The sequence below is a fragment of the Diceros bicornis genome, chromosome 3 (genome assembly GCF_020826845.1).
Source record: "Diceros bicornis minor isolate mBicDic1 chromosome 3, mDicBic1.mat.cur, whole genome shotgun sequence".
In the NCBI taxonomy this organism is placed as follows: domain Eukaryota; kingdom Metazoa; phylum Chordata; class Mammalia; order Perissodactyla; family Rhinocerotidae; genus Diceros; species Diceros bicornis.
Genome location: NC_080742.1, coordinates 14,959,964 through 14,983,378, shown reverse-complemented (window position 1 = coordinate 14,983,378; position 23,415 = coordinate 14,959,964). Strand labels below are relative to the sequence as shown.

The following is a 23,415-nucleotide window of genomic DNA, read 5'->3' as shown; positions in this document are numbered from 1 at the left end:
TAGCTTTGAAGGATTGGGATTAGTGATCTTGAATCTCAGCTCAGAGCTTCAACAAGTTTTTTTAATGAGAATGCAATAAGTCTCTCAGAGGTACTGTCTGGAACTCTGCTAGCTTTTCATACACCTTTCACAAGCATCATATTTAGAATACAGTAGGTTCTCAATAAATACTAGTTGGTTAATTGATCCTGTATAAATGTCTTCAAGAATATAAAGACTTCTTTTTTAGTCACACAAAAATTCTTACATTGCAAGGAGTGGGATAACATTATTTGCTACTTAGAGAATGAATAGATTTCAAGGAACCAGAGAAAATTTAAAGCAAGAAGGAACATTTAAACTATAAGAATAAATTATTGGGGCCGGCCTCATGGCATAGCGGTTAAGTGTGCACACTCCGCCGCTGGCGACCTGGTTAGGATACTGGGCGCGCACCGAGGCACCGTTTGTCAGGCCATGCTGTGGTCGCGTCCCATATAAAGTGGAAGAAGATAGGCACAGATGTTAGCCCAGGGCCAGTCTTCCTCAGCAAAAAAAAGAGGAGGATTGGCATGGATATTAGCTCAGGGCGGATCTTCCTCACCAAAAAAAAAAAAAAGAAAAGAAAAGAATAAATTATTAAAAGATGAAACAAGCTTTAAAGGGAGACTCAAGGCTCTTAGTGCCTGAAAACTCTTTTCAGTAGCATCTGTCAATGTCTTGGACTGCTTGAATCAGTTCTGCTTTAAGCCTTTTTTTAAAGCTCTAATATTCTTTGAAGTTAAACTTTCTGAGAGGTTTTAAATTAAAGAATAACTTATAAAAATGATTAGAAGGTCTATAATACATTCATGGTAGCATTCTCATCCATGGAAAATCTGAGGCACAAAGATTGGTCCAAGGCTTTATGCTTGGCATAAATCAGTGCAGATCCAAGAAATAAGTCAGAATTTTTCCTCTCTTATAATTCGTATTTTCCATTAGAGACATGTAAGTCATATTAAGTACTTAAGTCTGCAGGAATGTTTCAACATAATCACTCATGAAATTTCATTTCTCCCCTACAGATAAGATTATTATATGCTTCTCTGGCTCCAGTGCTGCAGAATCATACTGCAGCTATATATATATATATACGTGTGTGTGTGTGTGTGTGTATATATATATATATATATATTTCAATGCTGTTGATTTTCTGTTCTTGGAAAATGCTAGACTGAGCTTCTTCCAAGTCAAAATCTCTTATAGTAAAGATGGAGAGCAAATGCAAAAATTATTATCAAGTTTGTCTCCCATCCCACATATCAACCAATTTGGCTGTGAGTTAACAATCGTGAAGAAAACGTCCTTAGGGAGTTAAATCATTTCTTCTCTGTATCTTCTGAGCTGAGTCACAGTTTGGGGGCTTAATGACTACATTCCTAAATTGGGTATGTAGAGGAGACTGAGTTTCACTCACATTTACTGACTGTCACAATAATGGGCTTCTGCCAAAATCCTAATTTAAACCACTTCGACAGGTGACAGCTCCCAGCCTTAAAAAAGCTCACCTCATGGTGCGTACTCATGACACTGTCTCTTCACTATTTGCCTCGTTAGGTTCTGATTAATTCTACTACAAAGTTTTGTGGTTTTTTTTTTTTTTTCTATTGATAATTCTGAAAAAATGCTGTCAAGAACAATTTTCTATAATGAAGACTATTTTTGGCTGCCTCAAAGGCTGAAATACAACTTCCACAATTTTAAGTTATAAACTGAATTCAAAACTACAGTTTCTTGGGCCTCATATATTCCATGAGGTGTAGAGCACTACTCCACCAAAGATAGCATTGTTCCCACTAGGCATCAGAGCAGATGGGAGTGGTCGTGGCCTGGGCACACTCAGCTGGGAAATATGGGCCTTGCCACCAAAACTAAACTATGCAGAGCCTGAGGCCTCCTTTCCTGGTGAGATGGCTCTCCTGCATCCCCACCTTCCCTGCCAGGGAAACCAGGCTAAGCAAGGCTTAGCTAAGGGCCAACCTTAGAGGAGCATACTGCTGTTAAATATGGAGAGGACTCCGGAAGGGAAGAGGGGCAAGGCCACAGCCCAAAACAAGTATTTCCAAAGATACTTTTATGATGAAATTTGTTACCAAATTATATGGTGATTTGAGGGATAAACTTTAGCTTCAAGCTAGCTCAAATGTGGCTTACTCCACGAAGTTTTCCTTAATTCCTCCCTCTAGAAGAATTGCCTCTTTCAAATTCCTATAGCATTTTATCTATTTGTCTTTCTCACTTTCTACTTGTATTATAGCTATTTATATAATTGTCTTATCTGCTGCATTAACTATAGCTTCTTGAGGGCAGAATCCATGTCTAATTTATCTTCGTGGCCCCAACATCTGGCATGCAAAAGAAGTTCAAGAAGGGAGAGTGTCCAAAGGGAATGGGAAATGCCTCTTAGCACGGGAGTGAGGAAAATGAGCTCCCATAGATCATGCTCAGGATAGTAAGTCCAGTCCTTCCTCGCACTCTGTTCAATAACTGCAATAACTGATGATGTCAAATGTGGGGGAATTAAAGAACAGGAAGGGTAAGCAGTAAAAGAGAATATATATTGAAAATAAGACCAGGAAAAGAACAAAACAAAATATCTTTGAATTATAATTTGTAATTAGGATTTGTTGAAAAAAAATTCCAGAACAGTTTCAGGTTTTAGACTTTATCTACAAAATAAAAATGAGCCGAGGTTGGACTACCCAAAGATCAATCACGTCTTTTTCTTGTGGCCTGTGACATAACCCACACTTTTTCCATTTTTCTAAGTTAAAAAAATGGGTGCTCAGTGGCCCAATTACCTGGCATTCCTCCAGGGGCCTCTATGGGACAGGAAGGGCATGGAAATTATTTGAGCTATAATAATCAGCCTGAAAGAGTTGATAGGTTTCTGTTTGCACAGCCAGCCACCCCACTTGTTGTTCTCCTTCTCATTCTTTCCCAAGAAAATGGCAACTCAGAATTTTTACTCTAAGGACAAAGTTACACCATCCTCCTGTGACCTCTTCCATTTAAGGATCTCTAGGAAATAATGAGTTCATGAACCATCAGTGCTGCTTTGATCTCCCATTTTGGGCGTAATGGAATAAGAGATGATATAATCAAAGGAGGCTAGCAGTCTAGTAGAAAAACAAAGGGCCTGGAATCTGAAGTTGTATCTGTGACCTTGAGCAAGTTACTTACCCTCAAGTTTTCTCATCTATAAGAGGAGAATGAAAACAACTGTCTACCTATCTCACAGGCTTATTGGAAGACAGAAAGAAAATGTATACTCCAAAAGCACTTGGCAGACATAACACCCTATACAAATGCTGGCTTTTGTCTGTCAGCAGTGGAACCGGAGAGATCCTGCAACAATGTCACCTGCTGTTTAAGACCTGAGAACACCACCTCACCACCTTCAACATGAGAAAGGCTTTGGGATGAGAAAATACTGTACACAAAATTTAACTGGAATTTGATAGAGAGGGTTATTAGAAGTCATAACATGGAGAAATGATAGCTCCTGTGAAACATGCCACAGGCACTCAGTTCATGTCAGGTGAGGCACACTGAGCAAAGCCCAGGCACGCTGCATGAAAGAGAGATGGAAAACAGATTGGCCACTTAGGTTTAAGAAGCAAAAGAAACTCATACTATTGCAGGACAGTGGGATTCTGATGTTTATTTTTCCTATCTTTTTATTGTTGTGTTCAAACTACCTGACAGGTTGTTTAACTTTTGGCAAGTTTCATCTTACATAGGATAAACTAATATTCCAGGAGCAGCTTAAAGGTTGGGAGAGGCCTGCAAAGGATTATCTTCCTTTCAATGTATTCTCTTATAGTTCTTCTCTGTGGATGCTCAACATGAAAATAACAGACCTGTGTGTTCATTTAGCAAGTCCAACAAGTGCTTCAGTTGTTCGAGAATGGTTCTCCCCAGTGAGAGTGGGCAAGAAGCCAGGACTGGCATGGGGTGTTCTCAGTTGCAGCTATTTCTCAGCCAAGAAAACATGGTACCCATGACTCCAGTATCCCTTGGAACCTTACAAACTATGGGAAACAAGCTGTCAAATTCCACATCCTTTGAAGTCTGGCAAATTTCTAATTCTATTGATTTGTTTCTACAATTAGAAACACACTAGTATCAGGAGCAACAGAGAATGCTGAGCTTATTTCTTTTGCTCACAGCCTTTGAAGAGAGAATAATGCCTAGGTATCTTGGTAGGATCTTGTCTATGACTCCCGGTTGATTCCAGGTGCCTTAGGTCTCTTAACAGTATGTTGTTCTGTTATAAATTCTAAGAGACCATTCTTGGCATGGATAGCCATGAGGCACAGATTTCTGTAACAAAGCTCTTTCTTGTTCCAGGTTTTGTGGGAGTTGCTTTTTCTACAAGGTACCAGATACCCCCTTCTTTTTTTTTTTTTTTTTTGGTGATGAAGATTAGCCCTGAGCTAACATCTGTGTCAATCTTCCTCTATTTTGTATGTTGGTCACCACCTCAGCATGGCTGACGAGTGATGCAGGTCCGCGCCCGGGATCCAAACCCGGGCCGCCAAAGCGGAGCATGCCAAACTTAACCACTATGCCATGGAGCTGGCCCCATCAGCTACCTCCTTCTTAATTCTACCAGAGAAATTCCTTAGTTCCCTTTCCCAAGATCCTGGAAAATGATTCTGAACCTGGGACCTTCTTGGATCTTCATCACAGACAGTTTAGTCAATTATTTTTTAATAGTAACCTGGAGTATTGGATGAGGTCAAGAATTTTCCTGAGCAGAGAGATGAAGTGTCCCAGATGTCTGGATGTTCCATCTCCCCACACAGAAGACTTCAGAACTTACACTGCACCAAAGGCCAAGGATTAAGGCCATTTTGGAAAGAGATCCTCTGTGGCTTCCCTTGCAACCCACAAACATAACTTCATCCCTAGAGAAGAGGTAGAGTTGTTGAAATCTCATGCTTTGACAATTCTTGAATGACTTAATCTTGGAAACCAAATAGAAATCAATGTTGGTTTTTTAAAAAGTTGTTGCTATGTAGAGACAAACATCTAATCCATCGTTGGCATTATAAGTCATTGTGTGTCAAAGGCCACTAAAATCAGTTTTAGTTGAGCACTAGGGGTTGGAGTCTATCAACTGATGAGAATGATTGATGAGAATCTTACATAAACAACATTTTATAACTAGTCAGAAATTTTAGTGATTCAAAGTAAGAGTTTAAGATCTGAAAAGAATCACTGGGGAGTAATCCAGTTCTTGCTGTTAGGGCAAGAATGAATCCACCTCTTCTTACACTCTAGAGAGAAGCATTCAGAACAGGCTGGCCATAGGCTATCCTTGGGGAAGAGGACTCAGATAGGTCTGTTGCTGAATGAGGTGGGTACTCCTAGGCCTTTCTGACCTGAGTATCCATGTAGATGCTCCGCACTAGTTGTAAGGGTTTCAGTTCTCTAGCACAGGTAGTCCAGGGTACAGGACTGAGAACCCTGAACCCTCAGTCCCCACCGGGGAGTCAGCCTGGAGTAGACCCACATCTATAGAACCACTTGACTTACTGAACATTCCTGGGTCAGGCTGAAAGCTAAATGAACAGCAGTGGATCTTGCTCTGCTGTTCTCCCAGCTATGAAGTAGCTCGTGATTTGCCCCACATGGCCACCCTTCCCAGTCCATTATTCCTTGATCCTTCCTCTCTACTTCCCTTTCTATTTGTAAATCAAGATAAATCTGTTACTAAACTAAAGGTCAAATAAAAATCAAAATAAAAAGTTTGTAACCCAAGAGAATGGGTAAAAGAGGTTAAAACACACCGAAGATTAAAAGAGAAAAGGAACTTATCTCAAGTGTCCAAGCAGTTAGGGCAAGATTGAGGGTCTCAAAAAAGAATGTACCCTGAGAGAACAATGATGGAAGTAGCAGTTCTAGCATCTCTAGTGCTACTTATACCCCATAAACAAAAATTGTCAGATACCCTTGTGATCATCAGAGAACATGACATTGACTTAGGCTACAACTAGGCTCTTAAAATGCATCAATGATGATCTCAGTAAACTAGCTTGTGAAGACTATAAGCCATAAGCTAGATAGAAAAGACACAAGAGAGAAGATGAGGCTGAACCACTACCTCATGCTTCTTATTTCTCTTATGTAGTTATAAATACTACCCACTGCATTCTGGTTGCAGAGTTTTAAAAAGCAGATATCCATCTCTGTTAGAGACACTTTTTTCATAATTCATAAAAGATAAAGGAGGCCATGTTGGGTGTGAAGAACAATGACAATTATCTAAGTCTTAATCTTCACCTCCTCTGAAAACCATAAAAATCTACAGAGAGAACAAAGAAAACTGCACAGGAGTGATTTACTAGGAGACATTCATAGTTCATTCATCATTACTAGGAGACAGAGAACACTACAACATTTAAATTACCTATAAGTAGAGTAAAAACAGAAACAAATTCCAACAGAGCTCCCTTAGCCTGCCTGCAGCTGCCACAAGCCTATGGATAGAGAAAGTGAGAGAGAGGATTCTTAAAAGTCTCTGTCATAAGAGTAGAGGGGTGGGGCCGGCACAGTGCGGCAGCGGTTAAGTGCGCACGCTCCGCTTCAGCGGCCCAGGGTTCGCAGGTTCGGATCCTGGGCACGCACCGACGCACCGCTTGTCAAGCCATGCTGTGGCGGCGTCCCATATAAAGTAGAGGAAGATGGGCATGGGTGTTAGCCCAGGGCCAATCTTCCTCAGCAGAAAGGGGAGGATTGGCATCGGATGTTAGCTCAGGGCTGATCTTCCTCACACACACACACAAAAGAGTAGAGCGGTGAAGACAGCTTAGAAGAAGCACAGACAAAATCACTCACAGGAAGAGAAAGTGCAACAATAAATGCCAAAATACTGAATAGGACTTGGTAGTTCATAGTCCTGGCTACCTGACTTGGTTATGGGAAAGCGCTTGAAAATGAGGGTACCGCAAGCCTCCCAGGCAGCCAAGTCAGATGCATGGAGATTATCCCTAACCATGGCTTCACCCTGTCCCCAACCAAACTCGCAACAGTTTCATGGCTTTTGCTACTTAAATGTTCCCCAATTTATTCCCTTCTCTCCAGCCTCACTGTTACTGCCGTTGTTCAGGCTGCTATCCTCTCTCCCTCGGACTATAATAAAAAAACCTCTTAATTTATATTCCTACCTTTAATCTTTTTTTGGTCACCTTTAATCTTGATAGCTGTCTCTTTCCCCTCTGCCCTTCCATCTAACTTCCACATTTCTTATTAAAGTGATTTTCCAACAGATAAGCTTTCCCATGCTGGAGTAGATACCTGAACTGAATCCTTGCACAACTTCCTTTATTACAGCATAATGGCTAGAATTGTCACTCCAGAATTAGACATTTTATACCCTAGCTCATGTGCTTGCTTGTTTCATCACTTGGGGCAAGATTCTTAACCTCTTTGAACCTCAGTTTCCTTATCTGTAAAATGGAATTAATAGTATTACCTACCTCAGAAGGTATGTAATTAATACCTGGGAAATACTTAGAACAGTGCCTGGCATGTAGTAGGTGCTAAATTAATGTTAGCTAACAATCACCACATGGTACTGGTTTTTTCTGTTGATAAGTCTGCCTATCCCACTAGACCTAGCCTCATCATTTTTAAAAATTTTCTAATGATTTCTGTTTTCAAAAAACACATTATCTCAGTGTCCACTACACAGAAAGTTCAATCCAAATGTTTTCAGTTCAATCACTGAGATAGATGTCACATTTTCACAAAATTAATTAATCTGATTCAGACAGTTGGAATATGGTCTCCATGAAGGCATGGAGTTACTCATCTAAGATGAACTTAATCATCTGTTTTTCCTAACTCAGTGACTGCAAATAATATCCTTATGTTATACTAAGGAAGCTTAAGAATCTTTCTGAATGGACATGACCAAAGTACCTGAACTGTGGGGCAGCCCACAGGCTCTATCTATATGAGCACAGCCAGCCCACCAGGCTGTACACTCAAAGAGAGAGAGCTCAAAGTGAGCAAGCTCATGACAGCCACAGGTGCAATGCTCACCAACAATGGCTGCCTACCAGCCCAGCTCACCTATAGCTCTCTGCTCTTGTCTCCTGAGCCCTACAGTTCTCTGACCTCATTCCTGGGCTCTCAAGATCTGATTCAGAGCCTGCTTTACATTTGTCATCCCTTTTGGATGCTATTGATTCAGTCAGCACACACAGATCCAAAAATAATGTTCCAGATTCCAGTTTCCAGTCTATCATGAGAATTTGGAACTTATCACTCCCGTCCTCAAAACAAGAAAAATGCTAAGCAAACTGAAAATCAACAACTCTTCTTAGATCCATCAGATAATTGAGATCATAGAGCAAACTGCCACCCTGAAAACTGGAGAGAAAGGTAAATACAGAGAATCAGGGATTACTAGGTACAGAAGCTTGTGGCTGGAACCAGTATCAGTAGGAACATTTAAAGGATAATTGACTAACTGCTGGAACTGACGGTAGATTAGCTTGAGAGAAAAATTCCTGGAGGCCCAGCCTTAGGTGAGCCCCCATACTTTCGTGAGTTTTATCTCCAGGAGGCCTACTAAGTTCTCAGGTTGAAGATCAGAGAAAAATCCGCTTGTGCTTCCCACAAACAGAGGGGAAAAGTAACCATTTTGAAACATCTCAAGAGCAGCTGTTCTCATTAACAAAGGCCTGCCCTCAAGGGAAATTGTTTTACCAGAGCCTAACCAACATGGCTTTTTACTAGAGCCAATCCAATACAGGGTAATGGAAATGCCCAACTCCAGCCCCCTCTAACCTTCTTGTTTTACCTAAGTGTGGCAGGAGGTGGGGAGAGGGGTGAGAAGCACTTGTAAAGACAACAGTCCTGGGGCACAGGCCCGTTAAAAGACTGAGACCTAATCATATGAACATAGAATATGTCCCCTCCTCCCACACCTTACCACCACCCAAATAGGACTCCTGTAACACCTTAACAAAATGATTAGACTCTCTGTAACACCTTAACAAAAAAATTAGAAATCATACAAAATATGCTGTCAGATCACAATGGCTTTAAACTAGAAACCAATAACAAAGATGGCCAGAAAATCTCAAAACGTTTAGAGATTAAATAGCACACTTCTAAATAACACATAGGTCAAAGAAGAAATCTCAAGAGAAATTTAAAAATATTTTGAACTAAATGAAAATAAAACAACAAAATTTATGGGATTCAATGAAAGCAGTGCTTAGAGGGAAATTTATAGCATTGAATGCATATATTAGACAAGAAGAAAGATCTAAAATCAATTAAAGCTCCCACCTTAGGAAACTAGAAAAAGAAGAGCAAATTAAATCAAAGTAAGCAGAAAAAAAGAAATAATAAAAACTAGAGCAGAAATCAGTGAAATTGAAAGCAGGAAAACAGAGAAAATAAACTAAACCAAAAGCTCGTTATTCGTAAAGATCAATAAAACTGATAAACCTCTAGCTAGGTTAACTAAGAGGAAAAAAAAGAGAAGACATGAATTACTATCATCACTGACCCAATAGTCATTAAAAGGATAATAAAGGTATATGATAAACAACTTTACACCCACAAATTTGATAACCTAGATGAAATGGACCAATTCTTTAACAGAAACCATCTACCAAAACTCACACAAGAAGGTATAAATAATCTGACTAGGACTATTACCTATTAAAGAAATTGAATCAACAGTTAATAACCTTCCAAAACATAAAGCACCAGGCCCAGATGGCTTCACTGGTGAATGCTACCAAACATCTATGAGAGAAATGATGCTAATTGTCTACCATCTGTTCCAGAAAACAGAGGCAAAGGGAACACTTCCTAAGTCATTTTATGAGACCAGCATTGCTCTAATACCAAAACCACATATAGATAAAAAGAAAGAAAATGACCATGAGAGAACAATATCTCATGAACATAAATGTAAACATCTTCAACAAAATATTAGCAAATCAAATTCAACAATATACAAAAAGAATTATATACCACAACCAAATGGGATTTATTCTAGGTATGCAGGGCTCATTCAAAATTCAAAACTCAATTAATGTAATCCATCACATCAATAGGCTACAGAAGAAAAATCATATATCATATCAATAGTTGCAGAATTACATTTGACAAAATCCAATACCCATTCATGATAAAAACTCTCAGCAAACTAGGACTAGAGGGGAGCTTCCTTAGCTGGAGATCATATGGCCATGTAAGAGGCAGAATCACGACAAAAATTAGGACTTTTGATGGCAGGCCCACATTCCCAGTTTTATTGTATCATTGCCTTTGCTATCAGAGAGCTAATCCACACACATCCATAGGAAAAAGAGCCTTGTATTTACATGGCTATTTAATTTTTAAAGCTATATTAAATATTTAATTTATTTAATTATATATTTAAATATTTAATTTTTAAAGTATAAACAAAAAGATAATTCTTTACAGACTAATGTTTATTATTTGCTTTGAATATTGACCACCATTTATTTGGTTTAGCCTAGAAATATATACTCTTATAGTATCTCTATACACAATTTGGGCATAATAAATATATGCACATATTGGCATATGCATGTAATCTAACATACACTAAGATGTGTACATATATTTAGTTTATACACACTAGACATGTAGATATGCAATTACATATATTTACATGTAAACATATGTAGTCTGATATATGCTAAAACTTGTACACATTTAATTTGCACACATACACTATACATAATGCATTTACATGTAAACACACATATATGCACACTTTTCACTGCATACACACGTGTAAGTCCTTGTGGTGGGTCATAACTAAAGCTGATTTTCCCCTCTCTAATAAGCTTTCTTAACAACCATCTCAATCTACTAACACTGAAATAAAAATTTTTGTCTAGCCACAAGGTTTTCAGTCACAAATAATGCACGTAAAGAAAAATATGCTCATTTATATGTATGGATATTACATTAATGTATTTATAGATACTTGATTCCCAAGAAGGGAATGAGAAATATAAACTAGGTTAAGGGAGTAAATAATTGGATCTATTCTATTGGTTCTATCCAAACAATTTAATAAGACAGACTTTCCAATTTATCTGTACTGTAATATCCTGATTAAACCAATTCTTTTGCCAAACTTGATAGTCTGTTATTTAACTAAATTCATAAAACGCTCAAGGGAAAGGTTTCTTGAGAAATGCTCTATTACGACTGTATCAAACATCTCTTCCAAAATGCATGTGCCTTTCAAGAGCACCAGATAATTTTAGTTTAACATGACCATTGAATGTCTAATGTTCTCAGAAAAAACTGAAGTTGGAGAAAGTAATTAAAACCAGATCCTAAAATGTCAGTAGATCTGAGGCTCCAGACACTCAATCTGCCATGTGCTGTGTTTCCAGTAAAACACTAAAATGAGGTAATTTTTTGTTCTTATTATATTCATGACTCTTGCAAAACTTAACCAGGGTAAAAATGTTTATCTCTTCATTTTTCTCATTAAATCACTATGTAGAATATAAGTTTCCAATCTTCTAGTTACCTTTTGTAAGTAACAAGAAACAGAATTCCCAATAAATTGTGGGTAAGCTAAACATCTCAATTTAATCACCTTATTACCCTCTTCCCCTCTCTTTTGTAAATCCAGATAAGGAATTGTGAAATTGGCTTATGTGTCACTTTCTCCTCCCTCTCTTTGTCTCTTTTCTTTTGGGGCTTAATAATTGGGCTGGAGGAGGCAAGGAGGAGAAAGATTACCACATGCCCAGAAGTTTGAACCTTGGAACCTTGGGAGGGGTAAAACTGGTTAAAAGCTGCAACACACACACACACACACACACACACACACACACACACACACACACACTCCAAAAGCAGGTAGCTAAAAAAGAGGAGTGATGAGACAGAGAAATTTTTTTGCATGAACTGGAATAGAATAGCTGATCTTGTGCAACTAATAATTAAATAATTCTATATTTCCATGCTCCGTATTTCCCCTTTTTAATTTTCTCTTTTAGATCACTGAAAATAAATACCAATTTTTAAAAGATTTACTTTTTTTTAAAGCTATGCCAAATGCAGCTATATGATCCTATAGTTAGCATATGGGTAAATACTTCCATCTAAAATCTTCAGAGCACCTAAAAACAGTGTAATTTGCAGGTTCCAAAGAGTGAAAATAAAAATGGCTGGAACCCAAAGAGACTTAAAGAGAAATGGCAAAAAGCACTGGCTTCCTGATACTTAGCCTCAGACTTCGGTCAGCACTTTCTCATCCTAAGGAGCATTTTAAAAATTAATAAGTGATGGATGTTAAGAGGCCATGTATCACCATGATAGGTTTCAATACTTCTGAATGATTTGCAGTTATTGGTCAAATGTGATTGACCACTATATAAAAAATATAACCCAATATTATAAATGTTAATGTTTAACTGTTTTATTTTAATAACCTTTGTTCTTCTACCTTGTCAAAGACCTTTTGAAGGCCTGTCTAGATCATATTCATGGATAAGGTTTTGTGTGAATGCTTGTTTAACCCTTAAATGAACTGCAATAGGTAAATCATGGTTTAACCTTAGAGGAACCTTTTTTTTTTTTTGGTAAGGAAGATTGGCCCTGAGCTAACATCAGTTGCCAATCTTCCTCTTTTTGCTTGAGGAAGATGGTCCCTGAGCTAACATCTGTGCCAATCTTCCTCTATTTTGTGTGTGGGACGCCGCCACAGCACAGCTTGATGAGCTGTGTGTAGGTCTGTGCCCGGGGATCCAAACCTGTGAAACCCCAGGCCGCCGAAGTGGAGTGTGTGAACTTAACCACTACGCCACTGGGCCAGCCCCCATCTAAATGTTTTTGTAACCCTTTTTGTTATTGTAGAGTTACAGTCTTGTCCTATATGGCAGTTGTTAGTCCTCTGTGGGATCTTTGTTGTGAAGGATAGTGTTTGTTCCTTTTAACTCTTTATGTAATTGAATATATTACCGGGCAGATTCCTTAGGAACTTGTTAGAACCTTACCCAGGGTCTGAAATAGGGACACATTGGCATTACCTGACGCTAATGCCTCTTAAAGGAGATTTCTTAATGGTGTTACATTTTTCCCTAAGTACCATTACATTGTCCAGACACAATGAAATAGAGCAAAAATAATTTGAAAACAATTTTTCCCCACTAAGCCATGTTGTCAGGCAAGCATTTAGAATAGCAATTCTCTATTTCTACTCTTCATTTCCATAAAACTGTAGTTAGATTAGTTTGCTGAGAAGGCATAGGACTTTGGACCAGTCATTTAAGCCCTCTAGGTCTTAATTTCCTCACCTTTAAATTAGGGAGTTGGTTTAGATGGTCCTAAGATTCCTTCAGCTCCAGAACTCTAGAATTCTATGCTAAAGTCTAGAGCACTATTTGATCAGGCAGCCTCTGTGGCTCACCAGTTTAGATAATATTTTGACACTCTTCTATTAGTCATGTCAGAACTTCTTGCAAAGTACATTTCAAATTCATGGGAGACAACTGCAAATTTGCCATGCTCTGTGGACTTCTCAGCCATTACTTGGGTTATCTTTCCTCTTGTGGGATAAATCCTTATATCTCGTAAGAGAGTTCCTTTTTTTTTTTAATTTTTTCCTAGTTTAGCCCCAGGTTTTCATAAGTGGTTGAGGTTTTGAACTCTCGTGACACTTTATATGGAGCTTCCAACATGTTGAACAGTTTCCACATTCTTAGGTTATTGGTTCCCTTTAAAAATGTTACCTTCCATGATTTACTAGGAGGTAACCAGATTTCGCCCTAGTTCAAAACATGTACGACATATGATTTTGGTTTTTCTTCTCTTAAAAGCACACTGAGATGGTTAATGTTGTGATAAACTTTACTTTGGCTTGCTCACAATAGCTACTTTATGCACATCCCTCAAGACCAGGTCTAGGAAATTTACCTGTCTCATGAGTTCTTAAAGTACCAGCTGAGCACATAATCACTCATCCTAACCAATTACTTATCTTATGCTTTCCATTCTGGTAAAGAATGCTGCCCACTATGTTTGAGCAACTTAAGTTCCTAATTGTTAAGTACCTGGTATAATTTTTCAAACTTTCCCAATTTTCATGGTTAGATATATAACATTTCTACCTACAGAAATGCTTTCTTTATATGGGAAGACTTTTACCACATTGCATTTCATCATTCTCCAAGTAAAATGTCTACCTATCCCCCTGTATCCTATAAGTCTGACACTGGGAAGGGAGAGAGTAGATGGGAAAAATGAGAAAACAAATCCTCTCAGTCACCCTAGGCTGTGGAGACCTGACTGAAAGCTAGGAGCTGATCTTGGGTCAACCAAGATCACATATGTGTTGTTACATTTCCAATCCACTTCTTTTTCTCCTGTGACTTACAAAGTTTATTCAGTTTGTGCTTAATTTTCAATCTTAATTCTTTAACAGAAGACATTAATTATCTTACCTGAATTCCAACATCGGTGATTTTATAACACTCAGATAGAGAGAGTTCCTTTAATTTTTTATGTCCGGAAAGTATCATCAAACTCTAAAAATATTTAATATAAAGGTCATTTTGTGATTATAATTTAATATAGAAGGTATATTTTATATAACAACCATTTATGCAAACTAAAAAAATTTCACTTCTGTCTTACATTTCTTTACACTTAACAAATCATAAAACCACTTTGGTTAGGCAACATCATTAAATAAAACTTTCAGGTAGTCTCTAACGTTTTGCAAACAGTGTTACAGAATCTCAGAGCCAGAAAACTCTTTATCTTGCCACCTGTTTCCAGGTAAATGTTATCTGGATCAACATAAACAAATCTTAAAGACCTTTAAACTTACAACTTTATTTTGAAGACACTTCATGTGGCTAATGAATCTATGAGTCAATAAATTCTTATTTATGCCTAACCTAAAAATCTATACATCTTTAGCTCATTTTATGATGTTTAATTGCTTGAAGAGAGAGGGAACATATTTTTGTATAAAGGCCTATAGATAGATAATCATTCATCAATAGCTCACTTCTTTTTCAGTTTAAAAGCTTTGTTTCTTTTTATTAAAAAAAAAAGATTGCACATTTCAGCTGTTTAAATTTTTTTATATGCGGTTTTCTGTCCCATTTCTTACTACTTTCCCCCTAAACTGGTATAACAGTCAGATAAGGAACTGACTAATGTGCCTTACAGATGCCACCCTCCTGTTTTGCATTCAGGATCACATTACTTTTATAATTTCAGAAGATCTGCTTCGTAGACTAGGAGGATAGAGCAGTTTCTTCTCATCCTATTGTCTCAGAGCTGGCTGGCAAGGAAAATACCAGAAATGGTATATGGATTTGTCCTTTTTATGTTTTATTTGCAGGACTGGTTTACATTTTATTGATCTTAAATACAATATTTGACCATAATTGAAAATGGGTTATGCAAATATATCCCGTGTTTTCCCCTGATGCACATATTAGACCCTTTCATTTTTCAAAAAAAAAAAAAAATCCAAATCAGGGAAAAAAGTGCTTGAAATTCCTCCTAATTGAAGCCACTGTTTAAACCGCAATTTCTCATTTCCTTTCACGGTTCTGTATACCACTCAAAAATAAAATCACTCTGTTTGTTCTTTTAATTTTATTGTAAATCTGGATTCTTTTGCTAGGAACACATATTTTCTACGTCCTTGCTTCAAAACAAAGAATGACCGAACCCTGTGGAGCCATCACATGTGGTCTGGGTTCCAGAGTGGATGCTATTTTATTCATTGGAATTTAGATATTCCCTCAATAGAAGTCAAATTGTTTGAACAAAAATATCAAGTAAGAGATGCAAGGTTTGTCTCTTTGCCCTATACTTGATAGTAGCTGAGTACATTTTATTATCCTGTGGGGAATTTGTCCTATGAAACTATCTCTGAAGTTTTCACCTTTTTTTTTTTTACTTTTATCTAGCCAAGTTAGAATTTTTTAAGATGAGCTGGAAATGAAGTACACTTGCTAAGTATGACATTTAAGCCTATAATATCTTTACCACTTGATTCAAAATCACTAAAAATTAATTAACATTAAAATAAAATGCTGTTTCATCACTATAATTGTTCATTAAAATGTGTGCCTCAAAATTGAATTAATTAACATCATTAGCCATTAGGTAAATGCAAATTAAAACCACAATAGATACCACTACACGCCTACTAGGATGACTATACTTAAAAAGACAGATAATAGAAAGTGTTGGTGAGATTGTAAAGAAATTAGAACCCTCATTCACTGCTGATGAGAATGTCCAGTCACTTTGGATAATAGTCTGTCAGTTCTTCAAAAAGTTAAAAATAGAGTTACCACGTGACCCAGCGATTCCACTCCTAGGAATACAGTGAGAGAAATGAAAACCTATGTCAACACAAAAACTTATACTCGAACGTTCCTAGCAGCATTATTTATAGTAGAAAAAAGTGAAACAAGCCAAATGTCCATCAACTGGTGAAAGGATAAGTAAAATGTGTTATATTCATACAATGGAATATTATTTGGCAATAAAAAAGTACTGATGAGTACTACTATATAGAAGAACATTCAAAACATTGTGCTGAGTAAAAGAAGCTAGACACAAAGGCCATCTTTTGTATGATTCCACTTATCTGAAAAGGCCAGGATAGGCAAATATTTAGAAATAGAAAGTAGATTAGTGGTTGTCTAGGGTCGGCTGGAGGGTGGGTCAGGGATGGGGAGTGACTGCTTACGAGAAGGAGGTTTTTTTTTGGAGTGATGAAAATGTTCTGGAATCGGAATGTGGTGATGGTTACACAACTCCATCAATTATACTAAAAACCAGTGAATTGTACACTTTGAATTGGTGAGTTTATACTATGTGAATTATATCTCAATAAACATGTTTGTGAAAATTGAATTGATTGATGTAATAATTGAATAACTAAATACAAATTATTTTATTTCCTACAGCATCCTTCAGTCCAAGATGAATACAGAAATTGCTCAGCCCTGGATGGCCAATCTATTAGCAAGACAGGAAGCAAGAGATGTCATCATATTCATGTGCTGGACAAGTTATCATAAGGCCTTGCTGCTGTAAGTAAGCACAACTTTGTAACTGAGCAGCAACAAATCTAAGCTAGCTGGAGGAAACAAGGCCTCCACTGAGAACTGCCTGGTGCTCGTTATGGGAGGCCAGCTTCTCTGAACAAGTAAAATACACGATTCCAGTCAACAGGATTCATTTTTTAATGGCTTTTTGACTCATAATCTTTTCAGATTAATGACCTACAGAATATCAGAGCCAGCTAGGTGAAATGTTCTACTTGGCACCATGGGGTTCATAAATGCTCTGGATTAGAAGGTGTTCTGTAAAACAAGTGATGGTTCCAAATTTTTAAAGACTTTCTTTATACCTTTAGAAAATCTTAAATCTCAAGTCTGGGCATAATTCATTCATTCTTAAGTCATTGTTCATTTAATAAATATTTATTTAGCCTGTATTATATTGGTCAGGCTGGGATAGAAACTGGGAGTATGAATGTCAATGAGGTGCAGCATTTGCTTCCAAGGAGCCCACAGTCTAGCATGGAAGACAGACATGTACAATGCATCGTTACAACCCAGTGAAAGGTAAATACTGTGCACAGTGGTGGTACCAAAGAGGGATGATGAGGCCAGCTACTGTGGATTAGAGAAGACCGCATGGAGGAGAGTCATGTGTGGAAAAGTGTAAGTTGCCAAGAAAACTATAGAGGGAAGGACATTCTAGGCAGAAGGAACAGAATGTGCAAAAGCATTAAGGTATGAAACAGTATGGCATGTGTAGGGAACTACACAGCATGGCATGAATAGATTTATAATGGGTTTTTTAAAAATTAGCTGAAGAGCTACCTCAAGAATTTCTCTTAAAGAGGAAACTGTGGAGTTTTGTTTTTGTTTTTTTATTTGCTTAATACCTTGGTAAGTACTTGGGATACAAGTACTTGGGTTGGCTGATGCCAAGCTTTTACTTCTGGGAGGCATGGAAAGAGGAGAGTGAGAAGACGAGACAGAACCAGGGAAGAAAGAGGAACCAACAAGATGGAGTGACTGGGCCTCGTTGGGGCAAAGGGCAGGTGGATGCTTACTTTTCAGGGAAGTTGTAGCATCCTGAAAATGTAAATACTCCTTCATCTCCTTCAAAAGTCAGCCAAACTCACGAATGCTTTGCAGGAAAGGTTTTGGTTTTATTTCCCAAAGTGTAAGAAGGGGCTAAATTGTAATCAGGTGAAGCAGAGGAAAGCAGCTGGTGTGGTAGCCTGGAAAAGTCACCAGGATTGCAGGAGGTAACTAAAATTAATATAGTTATAAGGAATATAAGTAAATATTTGAAGAATCGAGTAACGTATGAGAATGCAAGGCCCAGGAATTCACAAGAATCCTGGGGAGCACTTTACTCCTTCACAGGCCATGGAATTGAGGGACCTGGATCTGAGGGGCCCGGAAGTCCCTAGAAATTGTTTTATATTATGGCTCTGGTATCAGGTCCATTGAAGGGAGTGTCAAGACATAAGACTCAAAAGAAGCAGGCACCAAGTCACAAGAGTCTTGTACATTATTCTAAGGAATTTGGACTTCATCCAACACAACAGAGTTAAATAAAACTTTCCCTCTCCAGGGAGTATGAGTTGGTACATAAGTGACCATAATGCAAAAAAAACCAAAGATGTGTTTCATGAGAGATATAGGGACCACAGAGCAGGGAGTGATTGCTTCCACTTGGAGGAAGAGATGGAGGTCTTGAAGAGACTTTCATGCAGGAAAGAGAATTTGAATTAAGCCTTAAAGACTGAGTAAGATTTTGACAAGGAAAATAATAGGAACAGTGTTTCAGGCTGAGGAAACAGCATGAACAAAGACTTCATTTGGAAATGAAATGAGTTGTTTGTGAAGTAGTTCAGTTTGGGGTCACTGGGAGTAGTGGGAGGGAACACTGAACACTGCCAGGAACAGATACATGTGCACAAGACATTTGGGAGCAGACAAATCCTTGAAAACTATTCCTTTTCCCCCCAGTTTTACATCTGGAATTGTTTAGCTGATGTAGCTAGACATCAGCAATGAACTAGATACCAAGTGTTGGAATGGTTTGTTATGTGTGTACTTATTATATGGCTGAGTCATACTACTCTAGGCTTAGAATATCAACAACATAAACATAAAACATCCCTCCCTCAACTCTTTATTTTGAAAATATTCAAATCCACAGAAAAGTTCAAAGAATGGTACAATGAATATAAATTTCCCAGAAGCATTTGAAAATAAGTTTTAGATATTATGATGCTTTACCCCGAAATATTCTGTATGCATCTCCTTGGGAATAAGGACATTTTCCTATGTAGCTATATAGTATTATGATACTATATAGTATTATGTATATATAGTATTATAATACCTAAGATTAACAGTAATACCATACAATCTAATATAAAGTCAATATTCAAGTTTGTTTTTTATCCAGGACCCAGTCAGAGTTCATGCATTGCATTTGGTTGTGTTATGAGAGGTTCGGGGATTTGATCGGAGATGTAAAAGACACTTTCCACTCCAAACAAATGGACTGAAGGTATATTTTATTATATAGAGGACAGTAAAGGCGATAGTCCGCAAACAGATCCGAATAGGTCAAATAATAAGAGGGAAAAAACACCAGCTCGACTGGAAAGGGAAAACATCCACATCGGCTGAGATAGCAGCAGATCCGAATAGGTCATATAATAAGAGGGAAAAACATCAGATGGATCGGAAAGGGAAACACCAGATCGACTGAAGGGAAATGACACAAATCAACCAGAAAGATAAACACCAGGTTGACCGAAAAGAGAACACATCAGATCAATTACTTCATATCAAAACAATTACTTCACATCAAATCAATTACTCACAATATCCACTCCCCACTGCCGGGAGAGTCCTGTCAATCAACACGGCTGGGCAATGATCACACGTCCTGGGCAAGGTGTCCCTTCCACAGGTGGAGCTCTCACCGGGTCTCAGTCTCCAGCAGTTTATATAAGTAGTTACAGAGTTTGCAGAGCAAGCATCTAGTGTTCCCATGCACAAAATGGTTATCAGTGGCATACGTGCACTGAGCCCCTTGGCTAACGTCCCAGCCCAGTAGTTGTGTACGTGCATTGTTCTCTTTGGTTATCGTCTTAGCCCGGCACAGATGGCCAGTCCATCCCGTGCTACGACGCTCCAAGAGCCTTGAAATGTTACAACTTGCAACTCTCTCCGTGGGAGAAGGGCCAGTTCCCACTACGCAGAAAGCAGCTTTTATATTTCTTTTTGTGCTGGTGGCTGTAAGTCAATGGAGCGGCCAAACATGGCTGTACTCATGTCAAGACAGGTTGTCATGTCTCTTTAGCCTTTTTTTTCTTTAAATGTTGTCTTTCAAGACACTGACTTTTAAAGATCCCAGGCCACCCATTACATAGAATGTCCCACATTCTGGATTTGTCTGATTGCTCCTTATGATTAGATCTAGATAAACATTTTTTCAGGAATACTACCTAGGTGCTGTTGCATCCCATTAGGAGGCACATATGTCAGGTTGTCCCACTACTGGTGATGCTACTGAGTCACTTGATTCAGGTGGGGACTACCAGATCTCTTCATTAGAGGTATAGTTTTCCTTTTTATTTATTAAATAATCTGGGATGTGATTCTTTGAGACTACATGAATACTCTGTTTCCCAACAATCTTTAAGTCAGTGGTTTTAGCATTAATTGGTTAACCTTGCCTAAATCAGTTATTTCATTGGGAGTTGCAAAATGCTGATTTTTCTAATTCTATCCTTCCTTTTACATTTATTAGCTGATATTCATTTAAATGTTTTTTCTATCACCCTTTCCTTTTAAATCTGCTGAGTATTTTTGGAGGTGCTTTGAATAAAATAAGATTATTTTAGACATAACAATTAACTATCCCAATTAATTTTTTGTGTTACCTATTAACAATCTTTTAATTTTCGCAAATTCCTTTTGGGTACATTTTCAAAATGGAGTTACTGTTTTGATTGGTATGATTATGTTATTTGTTGGCATAAGATGCCACACTGAGGAAAACAAAAACACCAATATTTTGCCCCATTATAAGACTGAATATTTGGTCATAATTTAATAACAAACAAACCATGTTTTATATATGAAATTTAAGTGGATGAAACCTTGTTAAACAGAGCTTAACATTCTGAAAGTAAGATTTATTCTTTAAAACTTGCACATGACTTTTCTTCTGAGACACTGTACTTTCAGAAAAAGTCTGGAAAGATGGTCTAGACATTATGGAATATTAACATTAGAATAAAACATAATGTAATTTATCTGACAGCCACATTGTTACAAATCATCCTTGTTTATAGTATGTTTCAGTTTGGAAACTGTCAACACTTTAATACAGGCATACCAGAACAGTAAATAAGCATAAATAAACCTTGTAATCTGTCCTGCGTATGTTTAAACAAACAGTCTCTTGAAAAAAACTATATAAAATTACATAAGCTTGCATAGTTTGTCCAATTTTTAATTCATTTTTCTTGAATAGTCTGTATAAGCAGTAACTGGTGGGCTTTCAAGATTAAAATTGTAAAATCTCTCTTCCATAGTTGTAAGATAGGTCATTGTAAAGGTATGGATAAAATATGAAAATGTGACAAATGATTAACAACTACATTATTATAAGGAGTTCATACAAATTGGCAGGAGTATTGAGACCCCAATATATAAATGAGTAAAGAATCTGAAGAGAAAATTCACATAAGAAGAAATACAATTGCAATGATAAGCAAATATAGAGGAAAATTATTAATATTACTAGAATTTTTTAATGCAAATTCAAATAATGAAGTTTTAATTCCTATCTATTTTGTTGAAATTAAAACAGCCAACATTGGTGAATGAGTGTAAGGCTGCCATACTTATTTGATTGCTGATGACAATAAAAATTGCTACAATCTATTGGGAAAGCAAGTGGCCAAAACAAAAACAAAATGTCCTGTTCAAAAGAAGGTAAAAACTGAGGGAGAAAAAGATTTATAAAAAGTTTAGGGCAGAAACTCTATAGACCAGGAGACACTGGAATGATATATTCAAAATACTGAAAGATTAAAAACTGTCAACCAAGAATACTCTATCCAGCAAAGTTATCTTTCAAATATGAAGGAGAAATAAAGCCTTTCCCAGATAAACAAAAGCTGAAGGAGTTCATCACCACTAGACCCACGTTACAAGAAATTTTGTAAAGAGCTCTCTTACCTGAAACAAAAAGGCAAAGGTATACAAAGCTTTTAGTAAGATGATAGACAGATAGATAGAATGAGAAAATTGCAACTCTATACCAGACTAGATTAGTAAACACCTAATTATAACATAAAGGCTAAAGGGAAAGAAAGCATTAAAAATTACTGTAACCACTTCAATTTGGTAACAAACTCACAATACAGAAAGGGATAATTTGTGACAATAAAAACATAGAAGGGGAAGAGGAAAAGGATGGAACCTGCATGGCAAATGAAGATGCTATCAGCAGAAAAAGCACTATCTCATCTATGAGATCTTTATACAAATCTCCTGGTAACCACAAAAAAAAAAAATTCAGAGCAAAATCATGAAACATAAAAAAAAGAGGAAACTAAGAAACACATCACAGCAAACCACCAAACTGAAATGGCAAACAGACACACAAGGAAAATGAAACAATGGAAATATAGAACAACCAGAAAACAAGAGATAAAATGGTAGTATTAAGCCCTCATATATCAGTAATCACTCTAAATGTAAATGAATTGAATCTCCAATCAAAAGACACAGAGTGGCTGGATGGATTAAAAAACAAGATCCAACAATATGCTGCCTCCAGGGAACACATGTCAGCTCTAAAGACAAAGATAGGCTCAGAGTGAAGGAATGGAAGATGATACTCAAAGCAAATGGCAACCAAAAGAAAGCAAGTGTTGCGATATTTATATCAGACAAAGCAGACTTCAAAATAAAAAAGACAATGAGAGACAAAGAGGGGCAGTATATAATGATAAAAGGGACATTCCACCAAGAGCACTTAACACTTATGAATATATATGCACCTAACACAAGAGCACCAAAGTTTATAAAGCAACTATTAACAGACCTAAATGAAGAAATTGACAGAAACACAATAATAGTAGGGGACTTCAACACTCCACTTAACATCAATGGACAGATCAGACAGAAAGTCAACAAGGAAACAGTGGCCTTAAATGAAACAATAGACCAGATGGGCTTAATAGATATATGTAGAACATTCCATCCAAAAGAAGCAGCATGCACATTCTTCTCAAGTGCACGTGGAATGTTCTCAACAACAGACCAT

The 23,415-nt window shown here is 37.4% G+C and overlaps 2 protein-coding genes across 2 annotated transcripts in view; one reads left to right on the top strand and one right to left on the bottom strand.

Annotated features, from left to right (window-relative positions):
• FBXL13 (F-box and leucine rich repeat protein 13) overlaps nt 1-23,415 on the bottom strand; it is a 200,511-nt gene that overhangs the window by 15,971 nt on the left and 161,125 nt on the right. Inside the window, 1 exon segment of the mRNA XM_058570378.1 lies at nt 14,496-14,579. Coding sequence (XP_058426361.1) covers nt 14,496-14,579 — 84 coding nt within the window.
• LRRC17 (leucine rich repeat containing 17) overlaps nt 15,789-23,415 on the top strand; it is an 86,566-nt gene continuing 78,939 nt past the window's right edge. Inside the window, exons 1-2 of the mRNA XM_058523919.1 lie at nt 15,789-15,851; nt 16,995-17,120. The gene's annotated coding sequence lies outside the window, so the exon portion shown is untranslated. The remainder of the gene's footprint in view (nt 15,852-16,994; nt 17,121-23,415) is intronic.